This window comes from Phragmites australis, chromosome 4 (genome assembly GCF_958298935.1).
Source record: "Phragmites australis chromosome 4, lpPhrAust1.1, whole genome shotgun sequence".
Lineage (NCBI taxonomy): Eukaryota > Viridiplantae > Streptophyta > Magnoliopsida > Poales > Poaceae > Phragmites > Phragmites australis.
The window spans coordinates 12,930,928-12,947,734 of NC_084924.1; the positions used below are offsets into that span (position 1 = coordinate 12,930,928).

A 16,807-nucleotide genomic window follows, 5' to 3' on the forward strand; every position below is an offset into this window, starting at 1 on the left:
CCCCCCTCACTCTCTTCTCTCTTCTCTCTCTTTGCCCATGCTCGCGTGCCCATGCCTCTATGCCGCGTGACTTTCACACCAGCACACGCACATGGATAGCGCAAAGTGCTCGTACTGTGAGAAAAGCGGTGGGCGCTGCCCTGCCACCTCGCCACTACGCTACATGCCGACGTCTGCCTGACGTCACATGTGCACTGCCTCGCTATGCACCCCCTCCCTTCTATAAATAGGGCCCCCGGTCTCTCTCTCTCTCTCTCTCTCTCTCTCTCTCTCTCTCTCTCTCTCTCTCTCTCTCTCTTTGTTTCACCATGCCACCTTGCTGCCATCACCATTCATGCCATCGCACCTTTGCCGTTGCCAATCCACCATCCACAAGCCCCCGAGGAGCTCCATGGAACCACCGCCGTCCCTGTGCCGCCATTCGTTCGTCGGAAGCATGATGGAAGGCCGTCCGAGCCAATGCCGAGCCGTCAGCTGCTTTAACCCTGTCATTCCGCCGTCCTGCTTCTCCCTGTCCCTGAGCTCGGTGAGCCTCCTAGTCCCTCCCCGTGTCCACGTACAAAGCATGTCGCTACCCTGAGCTCTTTTTTAGCATGTAGCCGCGCGCCACCGTGCTTATTGCCTTCTGCCACCGTGTGGTGGTCGCCGTCGGCGTGCTGATGCTTTGTGTGTGATCGGCCATCATGCTGTGATGCCTAGGGTCCCTTTTCCTTGTAGGTTGGCACCTCCCAGTGCAGGGCAGGTACTGACCGATTTTGACGGCACCGTTGCCCCCTCTCCGGCCACCGTCTAGTATCGCTGTCACCATTGACCACCATCGATGAGCCCCTGGTTGAATTCCCCATCGCGTATGGATCCCCAGCATGGACTTTCAGTCATGAAACCCTAGCCAGAGCATGTTACCGATGAGCATTCCAGCGCGACTCCACTGCAATTTCTCACCACCGGCTGCTTTCCCCCGCCCCTCCGCCGCTCGCACGCGATCGGCCACAGGGCAAGGCCTTTCCTGGCCGAGTGGGTTGGCCACCAGGCCAGTTGCAGTTGGCCATGACCCAATGGGCCAACCCAGCTCCGTAGCCCACTAGCCACCAGCCCAAACCCGAGCGGGCCTACACTATACGACCCAGTACTATGCAGCCCAAGCCTGACCTGGCCCATCTAGGCTTGGACCTGGGCCATCCAAGCCTACTTCGATCCAACCAGTATTGTTCAATGGGTCCCACCCATGGGCCCCACATCTAAATAGTGCAATTTCATAATTTCTTGATTTAGTTTTAGATTAAATCTTCTAGGAGTCATAACTTCTCCATTCTAGCTCCAATTTCGGCGATTCTTTCGCCGAAATTCAAAGAAATTCTATATCTACCTATCCATAATAGTGTGATATAAATAGGGCTCATTTGGTTTTCTATTTGGTGTTATTTGATTCTTCTCTAGTGTCACCGTTATTTATCATAGTCGCAATTGTAGAACCACCACAATTCTACGAGTGCTGCGTCGGGAGCATCAGAAGCGAGGAAGATGCTGACTGCAACCAAGACTTTGAAGAAAACCTCAGAGAAGGCAAGTCCTATCTCCTTGATCATATTGAACCTATGTTTTCAACTAATCTACATGATCAACTAAAACTGGACTTATATCGCATGTGCTATGTATTGCGCTTTTATAAACTGCTTGTAGTAGTTAATCCTATTAAACACTTGCCATGCCATAAAGGTTATCATGCAAAGTGCATATCACCCTTGGATTACCTATTGTTATCTATATTAATGACAGATGATGTCTTGATATCTAGCATGCTTAGGATGGAATACGTCTCCTTAGAGAAGTCACTTTTAAAACACCTCTCCTCGGATATAAGAATTATTATTGTCAATTTTAAACTCATATACCATGGATCCTTGATGGTTATGAATTCCTTGATGGTTGTGAAATCCTTGATGTCATGTGGGATATGGTGGGAGGTGTGTAAAAATGGGTGAAAACTGTTTGGCGGGGGTAGGTGGAGTAATACTCTGGATGAGGATGCTCCTGGGGCCTTGAGTCACCTCTGGGGTGTTAATTTCCAGAAGATACCTACCCTAGCCACTTAAGGACTGAGTCTTGTGCCGTCATGCTTAGCCACCCCCGTGCAACCATGGGTCCTGAATGGGCATGACTTAACTTTTCTTCACTGGACTGAGTTGGGCATCGTACTCAGAGGCTAAGAGCAGCGAGTAGTCAAGTGTACATTTATCCCTCTATTTGAAGGTTGCTAGTACCTACCTAGGCTTAAAAGGGGGACTGGCCTTTAGTACATGGACTTTGGCACTTGGGGGTAAATCTCGTAGAAAGGCCCAGCAGGAAAGGTGAATGGAGTGTCTCGGTATGATTCGCTCCTCCTCTTGCAACGGTTGGAGGCCAAACATATCGCATAGGTAAAGCTGTACATCCTCTGCAGAGTGTAAAACTATTCGAATAGCTATGTCCATGATCATGGACATGCGAAGGCATGGTCATGCTTGAATAGACTCTGGGTGCGTATGTTTTGATGAGTGAGTGTGTGAACTAGATGTCCGTGTGATGAGGTTCCTAACTTAATCCGCCAGAAGCTGTGTGGTACTAGAGGTACACTAGATTTGATGATAGGGAGTGTGGAGTGAGGCGTAGCCCCTCTCAGGACCAAAAAACCCGCAGATATAGCTTGTTACCTGGTTTTGAATGTACATTATGGTTTGCAACATTTTGTTCTCTGAACCCTAATACTTATGTACGAAGTTTGACTATGATACTACATCTGTTATACTATGCATATTAGCTACTTGATCCAGGGATTGATAGGGTGGCACAGGAGATCTCGGGTTAGGGTCTTACACCTAGGTTTTCGGAGCAGCGTTCGGTCCATGCAAGTCCATAACTAGAGATATCTTGTGGATGATATCACAAAGGCTACCCATTGCATGCTGCTTGTTTCGGTCGGGAAGGGAGACTTCACTGTCAAGGCTACTATGGGCCATGCCTTTCTAGGCCATATGTTTTACAATCAAGATATCCTGGCTGGTTACGCTAAGGTACAAGTGGACTCAGTACATCCACTTTTCATGAAGTACAAGCTAGACATCAGCACACCTAAGGGTATTGATATTCTTGATGAGGTTGTTGGCAACTTTATTCTGTGGCCTAGACAATATATCATCTTGAACCGTCAGCAGTCACAATTGCCAGCGTCAGGGCCACCTCTGTGACTAGAATCTCTGCCTCAGGCACTTTCTCCCCGCACCAAGCATCTCAACCTCAAGCACTTTTGTCCCAGCGCCAAGTCTCTCCGCCTCAGGCATCTTCGCATCGTGCTTCACCGTCTGTGACTTTGGCACCTCCACCTCCAATGTCTGTGACTCTAGCATCTCCGCCTCTAGCGTCTGCACCTCCGACACCTTCACCTGATCATCAAAGAGTCCCTATCATGGTTTCCCCATACGAAAAGACTCTAACAAGGTGGCTTTTGTTCTCCAAAGCAAAGGCATCATCCACTCAGGAATCTCTAGCGAAGGGTGATCTTGCGAAAGTGACCGACAAAACAGTAAGTACCTTAGTTGGATTTCTTGCATATACCGGATGTTCCTGAGAAATATGAGAATGGCAAGCCATTTCAATCATTGTTTTAACTCCAAGATGGTCCATTGGAGATGAGATTCCATGAAGGGCACATGAGGGCATGTCACGGGGGGTTCTCGATAATCACTACTATTGTCCCCGCTAACATATTTCTAAGCATAGATTGCTATCTCATGGTGGATTTTAAGGGCATGCACACTTTGTTCCACCATGAAAAACTCGACATCAATCTCATAAGCCTGTGGTGCCTGTAAGTGCCTACAATCTACCCTTATGTTCGTAGATCTACCAATGTATGCTATAGAAGCTAATGACCAGTGATTTGTTATGTAGAATGAAATTTAACAATGCAGAAAAGTTGAAATTACCGGTCGGATTCATTGATCCGCAATGAATTTTCCAGACCAACATGGTCATGAAATTGAGGATCAATACCCACGAGATTAAGGGGAAGAGTAACAAGGAGAAAGCAAGGGTCATAAAAAAATGACCAAACCATGCAGGCTTGATATGTCAAGCTACATAGGAAGGGCTATGCTAGAAATGCAAGAAAAGGCTACATCATGGCTCCCTACAACTTTAAGTAAGTTTGATACGTCAATTAGTCCTAAAAGTTTATTTTGCACCTAACTTAATTGGTCGATCAAGAGCCTAACGTAAGTATTCATGTAGCAACCACTTTATTTGTATTGCCTAAGCAATTCCTTGGCTTTTCCTTTCTAAAGATTCATTTTGACTTCAGTATGTGGTTGGCACTCTTAGGTCCCATCATGTTCATGGCTCGAAGGTTTGTCTGACCTTCAGAGTGGGGGCAGGCATTCTTAGTCCCAATCTTCTATGCAAGTGTAAACTAGACGCTTTGGCGCGTTAACGCCATGCACCTTTAGAAATAAACATATGCATTGATATCAAACTTGCCTGTGAGGAGATACTTCACTGCACACTGCAGTGCACACATCTTAAGAGGTGCATTGGGAAAAAATAGTTTCACATGCGAGGGGTAAATACTTTGCCATTTGAAGAATGAATACTTTCTCATGCAAAGGGTAAGAACCTTCATATCAAGAACAAATAAACTCCCTCAAGAGAAGGGTAAGAGCTGTCTATGAGTGACAGATGCTTATACAAAGGTTAGAGACCTGCATGTGCTTATTCGGAAGTGTGAGTACCCCCTGACGCATGTGCGATGCAGGCACACAAAAAGTAAGCACTTTGACATACATGCTAAGAGTAAATAGTTCGGTGCATATGTAATTCAGACACACAAAAAGTAAAACAATTCGCCATATATGTGAAGAGTATGGTGAATCAGATCCAAGACAGTTCGCCATACATGTGAAAAGTAAACTTTCACTTTTGTCATACACTTTGCCATATGTAATGCATATGTAATGTTTGATCATCTTAAGAAGGATAACCAAGAATTTCATACTATCTTCACGACCGAGAAGGTTGAAAACCAATGCCTAAGCGAAGCGTTATTCAAGGTGAGGCAACTTTCTCAAGAAGTGGATCAGAAACACGTTAAGGTTCTGGAGCTAAAGGTGATGACAGCTAGCGAAGCCATTGGTAAAACCTTGCAAGAGTTGGGTGCTTCACCCTCAACTCCAGCCTTCGACCATGGCGACCTCGATGGCCTTCTCGGGTGGACTGCAGAATCATCCGAAGGCCTTCGGCAAGTAGCCCACTTGTATGGCGATTTCTGTGCCATGATTTCTAGCTAAAGCCTTATACAATCTTTTGAAGTGACAGACTGCAACCACCACAAGGTACTCCAGAGCCCTTCATTCCACTACCCTCTGGACATGTTGACCAGGGCGGTGTCGAACGTGTCAAAGGCCATTTCCAAAGCTTTCACCAGCAACTATTGGCACAAGTATGGGCATGACCTTGTCCTTTAGGAGGGGGCAAACAACCTCGGAAGAGTAAGTACATTTTCTCTTTGCTATGCATTAGCATCATTTTACCATTGTTTAATATATTTAACTGCTTTTGTTGTATGCTGCCGCAAAGGCCAAGGATGCTTCGGCAACCGCAGGACCCTCCGTCCCACCTACTTCACCGCTTGCACTTTGCAAAATGGTGACAAAGCACCAAATGCGACCGAAGGTCTAGAGCAGGTGTGAGCGAGGAGCAATGTATTGTCACTATTTTGAGATAGAGGCATTCGATGTTAATCGAAGGCTTTGTAATACATTTTTGCTTAAATTCTTGTTAAATATTTTGACTATTTCCTGCGCAGGTCCTCCCTTCAGACTCTGCGTAGGTAGTCAAAGATGTTGTCCCCATAACTATGATGCGGGATAACTTTTGCATGTTGTGGACTTGCTGGGATTCATTCCATCGCCACCATCTTGATATAAGATTTGATGAGTATTGGCAAGTGAAGACTATGGCCTATGACACTAGAGACGCTAGGACCAAAGCATTTTGGGATTGTTTTGCCCTTTAGACTTAGAGATCCAAAGAGTCGGGCAACAAATTTGTAGGATAGAACACGGAGACTTTGACCCTCCACTAGGACTCCTAGAGTCAAGTCCTGAGCCGGTTGAAGAAGAATATCATTTGCCATTGCACTTCTATTTTGGGCGGCCAACTCAACCATTTCAAGAAGTAGCCTTTCATGAAGGTCAAGGCATCCTACCTATGCCTTCACCTGGGTATATCTTCGGACAGCGATGCCAGGTCCCTACTAGACCTGACAGAGCCCTTTTCCACTAGTGAAGGCATTGCTTTCCTACTTAGTCACAGTCAGATGTGTAGAGACTTTGATGAGTAAATTTGTGTTATACTTCACTGTAACTTGTGTATTGCTTCAGCAATAACGCGTGCGAAGCATGGATTAAAAAACGCTATCTCCCCTAACTTTACAGCCACAGGGACCTTCGGCAAAAGCATTAGATAACCTCCCTTACTTTTTAGCCGTGGGGACCTTCGGCAACAATGTGCGTGAAGCATTAGTCGAGCGTTGCTTCGGCAGATTTATGGTGTTTTTGCTCATGTTTCTTAATTCAAAAACCAAGCAAGTGTTGGCCAAAGGGTGTATTTATCTTTGTTTTTGTAGCCAAAGTTGTCTAACCTTTTCTTTTGTCCCATATTTCGAAGGAGGCTCGAAGGGACATGTTTCCTCAGGCCAAGTGACACCCCGATTCTTCATCTTACGATTCATAGGCCGCTCTTTAAGTCGATTGGTGTGCTGCCTTCGCTCAAGGACCAGCAGCACTTTGGCTTCCTATCCTACAGGACAATATTTTCTTTGCATATTTTTTGGAAACAAAAAACATGTAATAACCGATGTATGCTTCGGCGTATGCACATGAAGAATAAATACTTCAATGCATCGATATAATGCCTATGTGCAGAAAGTAGAATACTTCCATATAAGTACTTGATACTTCGACTTTTTCTTTCTGTGAGGGTGCCTTGCTTCTGTCGAGGACAAGCAACGCCTCGACTTTTTCCTGCGAAGGTGCATTGCCTATATTTGGTTGAGCAACACTTTGCCTTTTTCCTTTCCGAATGTCTGTTTTGACTATGGTGTTGGGCTGGCACTTTTATCTCCTGACTTGTTTATTATCCGAAAGAATTGATTAATCTTTAGAGTGTGGGCATGCACTCTTAGGCCCCATCTTTTGTAATCTGAAAGTGTGAACTACCTTCAGTGTAGGGGCAACCACTCTTAGCCCCTATCTTTTTGTAATCCGAAGGCGTGAACTACCTTCGGTGCAAGGGTAGCCACTTTTAGCCCTCGTCTTTTGTAATCCAAAGGTGTGAACTACCTTCAGTGCGGTGGCAGCCACACTTAGCCTCCATCTTCTGTGCATGTGTTAAATAGATGCACACAGGGTGCAATCGAAGAGTAAATGCTTTAGCATAAGAATAAATGCAGTAGCGAAGGATAAAACCTTCGGTAAATGAGGGATAAGTCCCATCCTACGAAGATTAAGAATTCCTACATATGAGCAATAAGAGCTTTTTCATGCGAAGGCTAAAAGTTTCATGTGGGGAATAAATATTTTCTAAAGCAAAGGGTAAGAACCTACATATGAAAAGAACAAATGCTTCAATGCATTTACGTAATAAATACTCAAAAGGTAATGCTTCAGCATTCATGTGAAGAATACATGCTTCGATGCAAATGTAACGCGAGCACATGAATATATAAACTCTTCGACATACGAGCGAAGGTAAATAGTTTGATGCATTTGTAATGCAGACGCGTGAAGAAAAAACACTTTGGCATGTTCATACCGATGAATATTTTTTACATATAAATGTGATGCACACATGTAGATATAAATGCCTTGACACGTAGATTTAACACACGCATGAAAGCAAGCACTTCGATACACGCAGATGTGACACACACACATATGAAGGGTAAATGCTTTAGCTCGTGATGTGATGCGCGAATACAAAGATTAAATGCTTATGCACGTTGATGTTGTGGACTCATGAAGAGCAAATACTTCAACACATGTAATGGTGAATTATCTTATGTGAAGGGCGTAAAAACCTGCATGCGAGGAACAAATACTCCCTCAAGCAGAGCATAAAAACCTGCATATACTTACAAATGGTAAAACCAATACGGTGCATATGTAACGCAAGTACGCGAGGGAAATGCTTCGGCATTCATGCGAAGACTAGTTAGTCTGATGGACATATAATGCATAGGTGCACGATAAATAAATACTTCGGCGCGTAGGAACGATGCACACGCTAAGATAAATTCTTCAATGCACAATTGCAATGCACGTGTGCAAAAAATAAATGCTTGGTGTGATGATGCGATGCGTGTTCCTGAAAAGTGCGTACTTTGATACGAAGATGCGTCAATGTCATGTGCAAAATTTATGCAGAGAGAAACAACTGTAACATATACTTATCTACTGCATATTGCTTCCCTGTATGAAGGGTTTCCCGAGTGCAAAAGTTCTTCTTGTGCGAAAGGCCCTCTCTGTATGAAGGGCTGCCTTCAGATTCTTGATTCTTATCATGAATAGCCTTGCACTTTGCTACAGCCGAAGCTTCGAAACTAGCACGAAGCCCAGCCTCGATCCCTAGTCAATCGGCTCTTTGCGAGCTTGATTATCTTTGGTGGATGGCATGGCCACATCATCTTGTACTTCTTGGTCCTTCTTGGTCGAAGGGGTGATAACCTCCACCACGAACAAAGGGTTGGTTGTGATTCCACACTCCATAGGAAGCTCTTGCGGCTGCTGCCCCGTTGATGGGCCAGGAGCAACGGTCTTCGATTTCTTTCTAGGTGGTATGGCTTCAAAATGTGTTGATCCCCACGGACAGCGCCAACTGTTGAGAACTTGTGTCCCCGAACAAAGTGGAGGGCCTTTAGACCTCGGAGTGATCCGAAGGCTAGAGGGAAACATACACAAAGTAGAGAAGCTTTCAATGACATTAATGTCGCCTGTCTTGTTAATTACATACATGCCCTATTTATAAGCTGTAACTAACCGCTCCCTAGTACAATTTACAAAATTACCCCTTTAACTGCCACATACTCAACATATTCGAGGGTAATACGGTAGTATCTTGAGTACATCTAGATTATTTACAATCTTGCCCTTCATGGTCTTCGGTCGCTAGCAGCAGTCCTCCCTCGACCATACCTTTGCCCTTTCCTCCATTTTCGTGTCCGACTTGGGTCACCCTGTGCTTGGACTCTCGAAGGTCTCTGCTTAACAACACCTTTAGCGTCCCTTCGAATGACTCCCTCGTGACGTTAGAACCTTTAGAACTGTTCCTGCGGTGTTAAGTGTCTCAAAAGTTCCTTCCTCTTGCTGACATGGGCTCCCTTATAATACTGGGCTTTCACCTAACTATATATACACATAATGGATCAATAGTTTAATGCCCTAAAAAAATTGATGGTTCAATATGTACTCCGTGGCTAGTGGGCGTTAACAGCTCAACCGAGCACGAAGTACAACGATGGTATGGTCTAAAGATATCCAAATGGGCCGTGCCTACTGAGCCGGCCTGAGGCACGACACTATAAGCATGGCCCAGGCACGGCACGACCCGAGTTGAGACGGGCCGGGCCGACACGGCACGAGGTCACGAGCCGTGCCTAGGCCGAGCACGCGGTACGGCGTGCCTCAGCTAAGTCAGGCCGGCACTGCACGGCCCAGCCCAGGTCGGCACGGGCACGGCACGGCCAGGCACGATCCAGCTCGGTACGTATGGGCCCGACTATTTTCTATTTTCTATATTTTTTTAATTTTGTAGCTATTTTTTACCTTATTTTTATCTATTTTCTATATATTTTTTAATTTTGTAGCTATTTTTTATTTTATCGGGCCGGCTGTGCCGACGAGCTGCCCATTTGCCGTTGGGGCGCCGTGGCGCCGTGCCTGTCGTGCTTTTCATGCCCGTCGGGCCGGCTATGCTACCGAGCTACAATCGTGCCCAGGCCAGCCCATCATGACACGGTGACAGACGGACCGTACCATGGGCCGATGGGAGGCACATGGGCCGGCACGGTATGGCCCGTGACAATAACCGAGTCGTTTGAATCGTGTCGTAGGCGAACCGAGCCGAGCTAGGCCCGTGCCGGACTGGCACAAGTAGCCCATTTGACCATCTCTGGTACGGCCTACATATTCCGTAGCCAGTCGTATGCACAGCTGTCACAAACAGTATCAGTGCGGTATAATATAATGACTATTCCATCTTTTATCAATTGAAGTCCCAATGTCAACTTAGCCGCTACCAAATTGTCAATTCCTCTCGCCGTCCCTGTGCGCGTTGAGCGGCACGAACTCACGCGCCTTGATCGGAACGCTGCGAAAAAAGAAATACACACAGGAATAGAAAAGGCAAGAACCTGGGCCATAATCTGGGATGCAAGAAATAACACTGGAATAAAAAAATAACACAGGAATAAAAAAACATGAGATGCAAGGAATTTTTCAATGACGTGTTGCGTTATGATTCCTCCAAGATGAGTATTTAATTTTCCCTATCCTATATTTATTTATGCCCCTACTAGAATTTTTCCTTCGGATTGTTCATGGATGCTCCCTCAAGTGTGGCTCATGGTGTCCTGAAAGATTACTCTTCAAGTGGCTCCAGAGCCCTATATATATGGTAACCTGTCAAGAATCCGTAGACAGCATATTGCTAAGCTAACGCGTACTGGTTTAACCATAGTTAAGCTAAGCACAGAACAAAAATGTCGCCGCGAACCCAGCTGGCTCTTCTACCTCTCGCCACACTACTACTCCTCGTCGCCACTCCCTTCCTCGCCTATGCGCAGCAGACGGCGCCGACCGACCCGGCGGCCACGGATGTCTGCGCGGACCCGTCGGTGGACGGCGCCTGCCACAACGTCCCGAAGGCGCTGCGCCTGAAGCTGATCGCCATCCCGACGATCCTCGTCGCCAGCGTGATCGGTGTGTGCCTGCCGCTCTTCTCCCGCTCCGTGCCGGCGCTTAGGCCCGACCGCAACCTCTTCGTCGTCGTCAAGGCCTTTGCGTCGGGGGTCATCCTCGCCACGGGGTACATGCACGTGCTCCCGGACTCCTTCAACAACCTCAGCTCCCCGTGCCTGCCGAAGAAGCCGTGGGGCGACTTCCCCTTCACCACCTTCGTCGCCATGCTCGCCGCCGTGTTCACGCTCATGGTGGACTCGCTCATGCTCACCTTCTACAGCCGGAGCAGCAAGGGCGGAAACACCTCTGGCCGACGCGCGGGCGCCGCGGTCGCCGACCACGAGAGCTCGGCGCACGGGCACTGGCATAGCCACGGCCACGGCCACGGGGACATCGTCGCGGCTGAGTCCGCGGTGGTCCCCAAGCCCGACGGCGACGAGGTCAGCAAGGTGCAGCTGCGCCGGAACCGCGTGGTCGTTCAGGTAATCGTGTTGCCATTCATCTACCGACTCTGACGCTGCACAACTTGTTGCTGTCTCATTAACTGAGCAAATTTGCAAACACCATTTTCAAAGCAACACCGCGTCCGTACGTCAGCGCCGAATCTCAAGGACGATTGCCGTACCACGTACGTACGTTCATAGCTAGATTATGTTGCAAAGTCTTCACCATTGGTTTAACAATCATGTTAGCACTTAATGTAAGATATATAGGCATACAAGTATGTCGACTGTGGAGCCATTTCACCCGAAAATTAGAAAAATGCCACTGCAAAAAAAAAAACTGTTCATGTGTCACTGACAGTGATATTTTCACTGTGCAGTGGTATTTTTCTAATTGACCCCAGAATTAATTAAATATAATTTACTTTCTCTATTTTTGACTATTGATAGTTTGGTGTGTCATTTAGATATTTAGGCTTGGATGTGAAAGTGACCCAATTAGACTAGCAATCAATCTCTTTCCATTATCATGTGTTACTCCCTCAATTTTAAAAAATAAAGCACAGCATGACTCGTGCGATCTTTGAGACTAAACTTTAACCATTAATCTGCCTTGTATTATAGTGTATATAGTAACAAAATTCTAATCATATGAAAATAATTTTAAATACAAATCCAATGATATAATTTGTGTATCAAAATACCGACATATTATTAGATTAATTGTTGATCAAGTGTGCGCCTTATAAAAAGGAACAAATGGAGTATACTTTATATATAATCTCGACTAATTTACTATAATAAAAGTTAGTAGTAAAATTGCATATTAAAAGCCACAAAAATTAAGTCATGTGCCATTTGTTTTTGACTGATAACTATTATCTTGTGAAGCAACTCATAGTTAGAGCATTCACAATGTTCGCACTTTAAGCCGGTTAAAGCTTTTAGGGTGTTGACTTGAAATCGATTCCATGGACCTATGGATCAACGTTATTATTATTATTATTTGAATATTTGGATCTCAAACTGAGTAGTGAATACTCCACATGGTGATTCCATACAAGTGTGGAGTAGAAGAATACTTACCCACATGGTGACTAGCCGTTGCATTAAGAATATAATGCAATCAAAGAACTATGGACTCACCGACAGACCACGTAAACACCTCCGTCCCCAAATCCAGGGTGGAGATGGAGTGATCTCTATCTCTCCAGTCTCAACCAAGAGTCGCCGTTGTGCTTGAGGTTGGCCATGAATGGCGGCGAGCATGAACCAATGGTATAAACCGTAAGAGATGCGCTTGACTCTCGGTGCGGCGAGCATATTTTCTAATCGACTTGCAAAATAAACATTAGAGCTGCGCTTAGATACCATGAAAAAATTAACGAGAATTTGTTTAGTTTCCATGTCCATACAATTGTTTAACACATGTCAGGTCCGCTAAATTTGTTAAACCCAGACAAGCTACCTACTTCATCTCTGACTTTGTTTTGTCCAAATAAACAAAAGAACCGTTTTACGCGAGCTAAGTTGTCTTATCGAGACTTCATAAAAGTATCTTTTTCCGAGAGCAAATGCATGTCCTACCAATAACATGAAGTTCCTGGTTAAGTACGTAAAGCTAAGTGTGCACATAACAATGTTGTTTAACTTATCAAACATGCCAGGTATAGTTGGCTTAAACTAGTTTGCAAAACCGTGTGCCATCTGACTAGCTACACTCGATTGGAAGGTCGCAGACTCATAGTAACATCCATGACTTATGCATGGTGATGAAGTATCACTATCAGTTAGAGACTTCTGTGATATTGTAAGACGGCAGTGTTCAATACGTTCTCGAGCAGTAAAACAGTCCAACGGCCTATTAAGAACGCGGGAATTCTCTACTTTATTTTCTTCCAACAAATTTTGGTATTTATAAGTTGTCTGATTTTTTTGTTAAGTCTAATTCAACTTTTCTGACTATTGGATTCCTGGCTGGGAAGTGGGGACCTTCTTATTTCGGAAACAACATATTTGCATGTCTGGTTTCCTTCTCCTTAACGTCGCCTGACGGCTGCACGCGCGCATTCAGGTTCTTGAGATGGGCATCGTGGTGCACTCGGTGGTGATCGGCCTGGGCATGGGCGCGTCCCAGAGCGTGTGCACCATCCGGCCGCTCGTGGCCGCGATGTGCTTTCACCAGCTCTTCGAGGGCATGGGCCTCGGTGGCTGCATCCTGCAGGCCGAGTACGGCATGAAGATGAAGTCGGCGCTGGTGTTCTTCTTCTCCACGACGACGCCGTTCGGGATCGCGCTGGGGCTGGCTCTGACCAAGGTGTACAAGGAGAACAGCCCCACGGCGCTGATCGTGGTGGGCCTGCTGAACGCGGCGTCGGCGGGGCTGCTGCACTACATGGCGCTGGTGGAGCTCCTGGCCGCCGACTTCATGGGTCCTAAGCTGCAGGGCAGCGTCAGGCTCCAGCTCGTCTGCTTCCTCGCCGTCCTCCTCGGCGCCGGCGGCATGTCCGTCATGGCCAAGTGGGCGTGACGTACGCCGATCGACACGGAGATATGTATAATGTATGTGCACGTACGCACTGTTCGAAGTAACCTTGTCGTAGACTTGTGGTAGAGTCAAGTTGTTCAGTTTGTAGCTCGGGTTTTAGCTCAGGTTCAGAGTATGTTCTTTTCAGTTAGCGTCAGAGTCCCGTTGTTGTTGTTTTCATCAGGCGTTTTCAGAGACCGCTGCGTCGGGACTGAAGCGCCAAATGTGGCCTGCGTCATGCAGTTGGTTCGCGATGAGGCCGGGCATAGTGGACTGGTTCCCTAGGCATACCCATGCATGGATGTGATTGTATCGTGGCCAGAAGAATCGGGGTGTCGTGTGTGTGTCTGTTCTCCGTCAGAATAAAAGGGGAGAAGATAACAGAAAAGTGCAGAAAGTTGGCGCACCAATTCTCTGTGTCCCTCAGGTGTTCGCGTGTGTTCGCGTGTATATGTGTGACAATCCTGAGCTCGATTAGACAAATTGCATCAACAATTGGTACCAGAGCCTCGTTGGAGCGACCCGGTGATGTTTGAGGTAGGCGACGGCGAGAGGGAGTCCGGTGGTTCACGGTCACCACCACGTCCCGGGGTCCGCGATAGAGGTGCCAGCGGCAGTGGCATCAGCGACGGCGGCAACCTGGTGGTACGGCGAGTGGTGAAGGAGATCGGTGGATCGGCCTCTTATCCGATGCTGACGCGAACCAATTACGCTGACTGGTCTCTCATGATGAAAGTCATGATGCAGACGCGAGGCCTGTGGGATGTAGTCGAGCACGGCGTTGACGACTTACAAGAGGATCGCATGGCGATGGAGGCGATCCTGCGTGCAGTGCTGGCCGAGCTGTTGGCGACCCTCGCCAGCAAGGCAAGTGCAAAGGCAGCGTGGGACGCGCTGAAGACAATGCGGATTGGTGGTTGTCGGGCGCGCAAGGCAAAGGTGCAGAGCCTTCGCCGGGAGTTTGAAGATATCTCCTTCCGTGACGGCGAATCAGTGGAGGACTTTGCTGTAAGACTATCCAGTCTTGTTAGCAATCTGCACGTCCTCGGCGATGAGCATGGTGAGGGGGAGGTTGTTCAGAAGTATCTCCGAGTTGTGCCATCACACCTCTCTCAGATAGCTCTCTCGATTGAGACCTTACTCGATCTTGAGACGTTGTCAGTTGAGGACGTGACCGACAGACCTAAGGCGGCGGAGGAACGACACGGCAAGAATGTCGGTGCACAGTCCAACTCGAGTGGAGCAAAATTGTTGATGTCCGAGGAGGAGTGGATGGCCCAGTACAAGCAGCGGTGTGGCCGATCTCCCAGAGGGAGAGGCAGTGGCGCCGGCAGGCGTGATGCTAGGCCTCCCCAGAAGGACAAGTCACAGGAGAAATGTCGGAATTGTGAAAATTTGGGCACTGGGTGCGCGATTGTCGACGTCCACAACAGGAGAAGAAGGAGGAGGTGAATCTTGTGCAAGCACATGAAGACGAATCCACTCTTCTAATGGTGCAGCATTGTGAATTGGCTTCGGCTGACAACATCAGTGCAAAGGTATCGTTTGAAACCAGACACATCCATCAGGTATTTCTCAGTGAAGAAAAGCTCATTCCCGTAGATACAGGCAAAGAGGATTGGTACCTAGGTAGTGGTGGTAGCAATCATATGACAGAAAATGGTTCTATGTTTGCATACCTAGACAAATCTATGAGAGGATCAGTAAAATTTGGGGATGGGTCACTGGTTGAAATAGAAGTAAAAGGAACAGTAATGTTTGAGGACAAGAATACTGAACATCGGGCTTTGTCGGAGGTATATTATATACCCCAATTGAAGAGCAACATTATTAGTCTTGGACAATTAGATTAGTATGGGTGTAAGATTATCATCAAGGATGGAAAACTTTACCTCTATGATCGAGCACGTCTGTTTCTAGCTAAAGTAGCTAGATCAGGTATCAGGATGTATAAGATGTCTCTGAACATTGCTGGTCTTGTGTATTTGTTTGCAAAGGATGATGATCTAGCATGGAGATGGCATGCACGTTATGGACATATCCATTTCAGAGCACTCAGGGACATTGCTTGATCATGTAGAGCAGTTATGTGAGGGTTGTTGATTGGAAAGCAACACCGTCAGCCGTTTCCATCAGCATCCACATTTCGTGCCAAGAAACCACTGAAGTTACTCCATGGAGACCTGTGTGGTCCTATCTCACCAGCAACACCTGCAGGCTTGTGTTTCATGCTGATTGTCGATGACTGTACTCGATTCATGTGGCATGTGTTGATCAGAACAAAGGATGAAGCACTAAAGTCTTTCAGATCAGTACAAGTGAAGGCTGAGCTAGAGATAGGTCTCGAGGTGAAGGAATTCAGAACAGATAGAGGAGGGGAGTTCCTGTCAACTGAATTTGCAAGCTATTGTGACCAGTTGGGTTTGAGAAGATCAATGATAGCACCCTACACACCACAACAGAATGGTGTGGTAGAGAGGAGAAACTAGACAATGGTGGCTATGACAAGGAGTCTACTGAAGAGCATGAAGGTACCTGGCAGATTTTGGGGTGAGGCAGCAGCTACTGCAGTGTATCTGTTGAATAGAGCTCAGACAAGGAGTTTGATTGGGAAAACACCTTATGAGGCTGTGTATAACAGAAAGCCAAAGGTCAAGCATCTGAGGGTGTTTGGATGTGTGACACATGTAAGAATAGCAGAACCGCATCTGAAGAAGCTGCAGGACAGAAGCAAGAAAATGATGTTGCTTGGCTATGAAAATGGATCAAAAGCCTACAGGCTGTATGAAAATACCAACAATATCTGCAAAAGCATGGCTGAGCAGTCTACTCAACAAAGACACCTAACT

At 46.7% G+C, this 16,807-nt stretch overlaps 1 protein-coding gene across 1 annotated transcript; it reads left to right on the forward strand.

Moving 5' to 3' along the window:
• The first annotated feature begins 10,650 nt into the window (after window positions 1-10,650).
• On the forward strand, window positions 10,651-14,350 carry LOC133915740 (fe(2+) transport protein 1-like). Its single transcript, XM_062359021.1, has 2 exons — window positions 10,651-11,470; window positions 13,506-14,350. Exons 1-2 carry the CDS (start codon window positions 10,790-10,792, stop codon window positions 13,959-13,961), a joined length of 1,137 nt encoding a protein of 378 aa, XP_062215005.1. The 5' UTR covers window positions 10,651-10,789; the 3' UTR covers window positions 13,962-14,350.
• The last annotated feature ends 2,457 nt before the right edge of the window (window positions 14,351-16,807 follow it).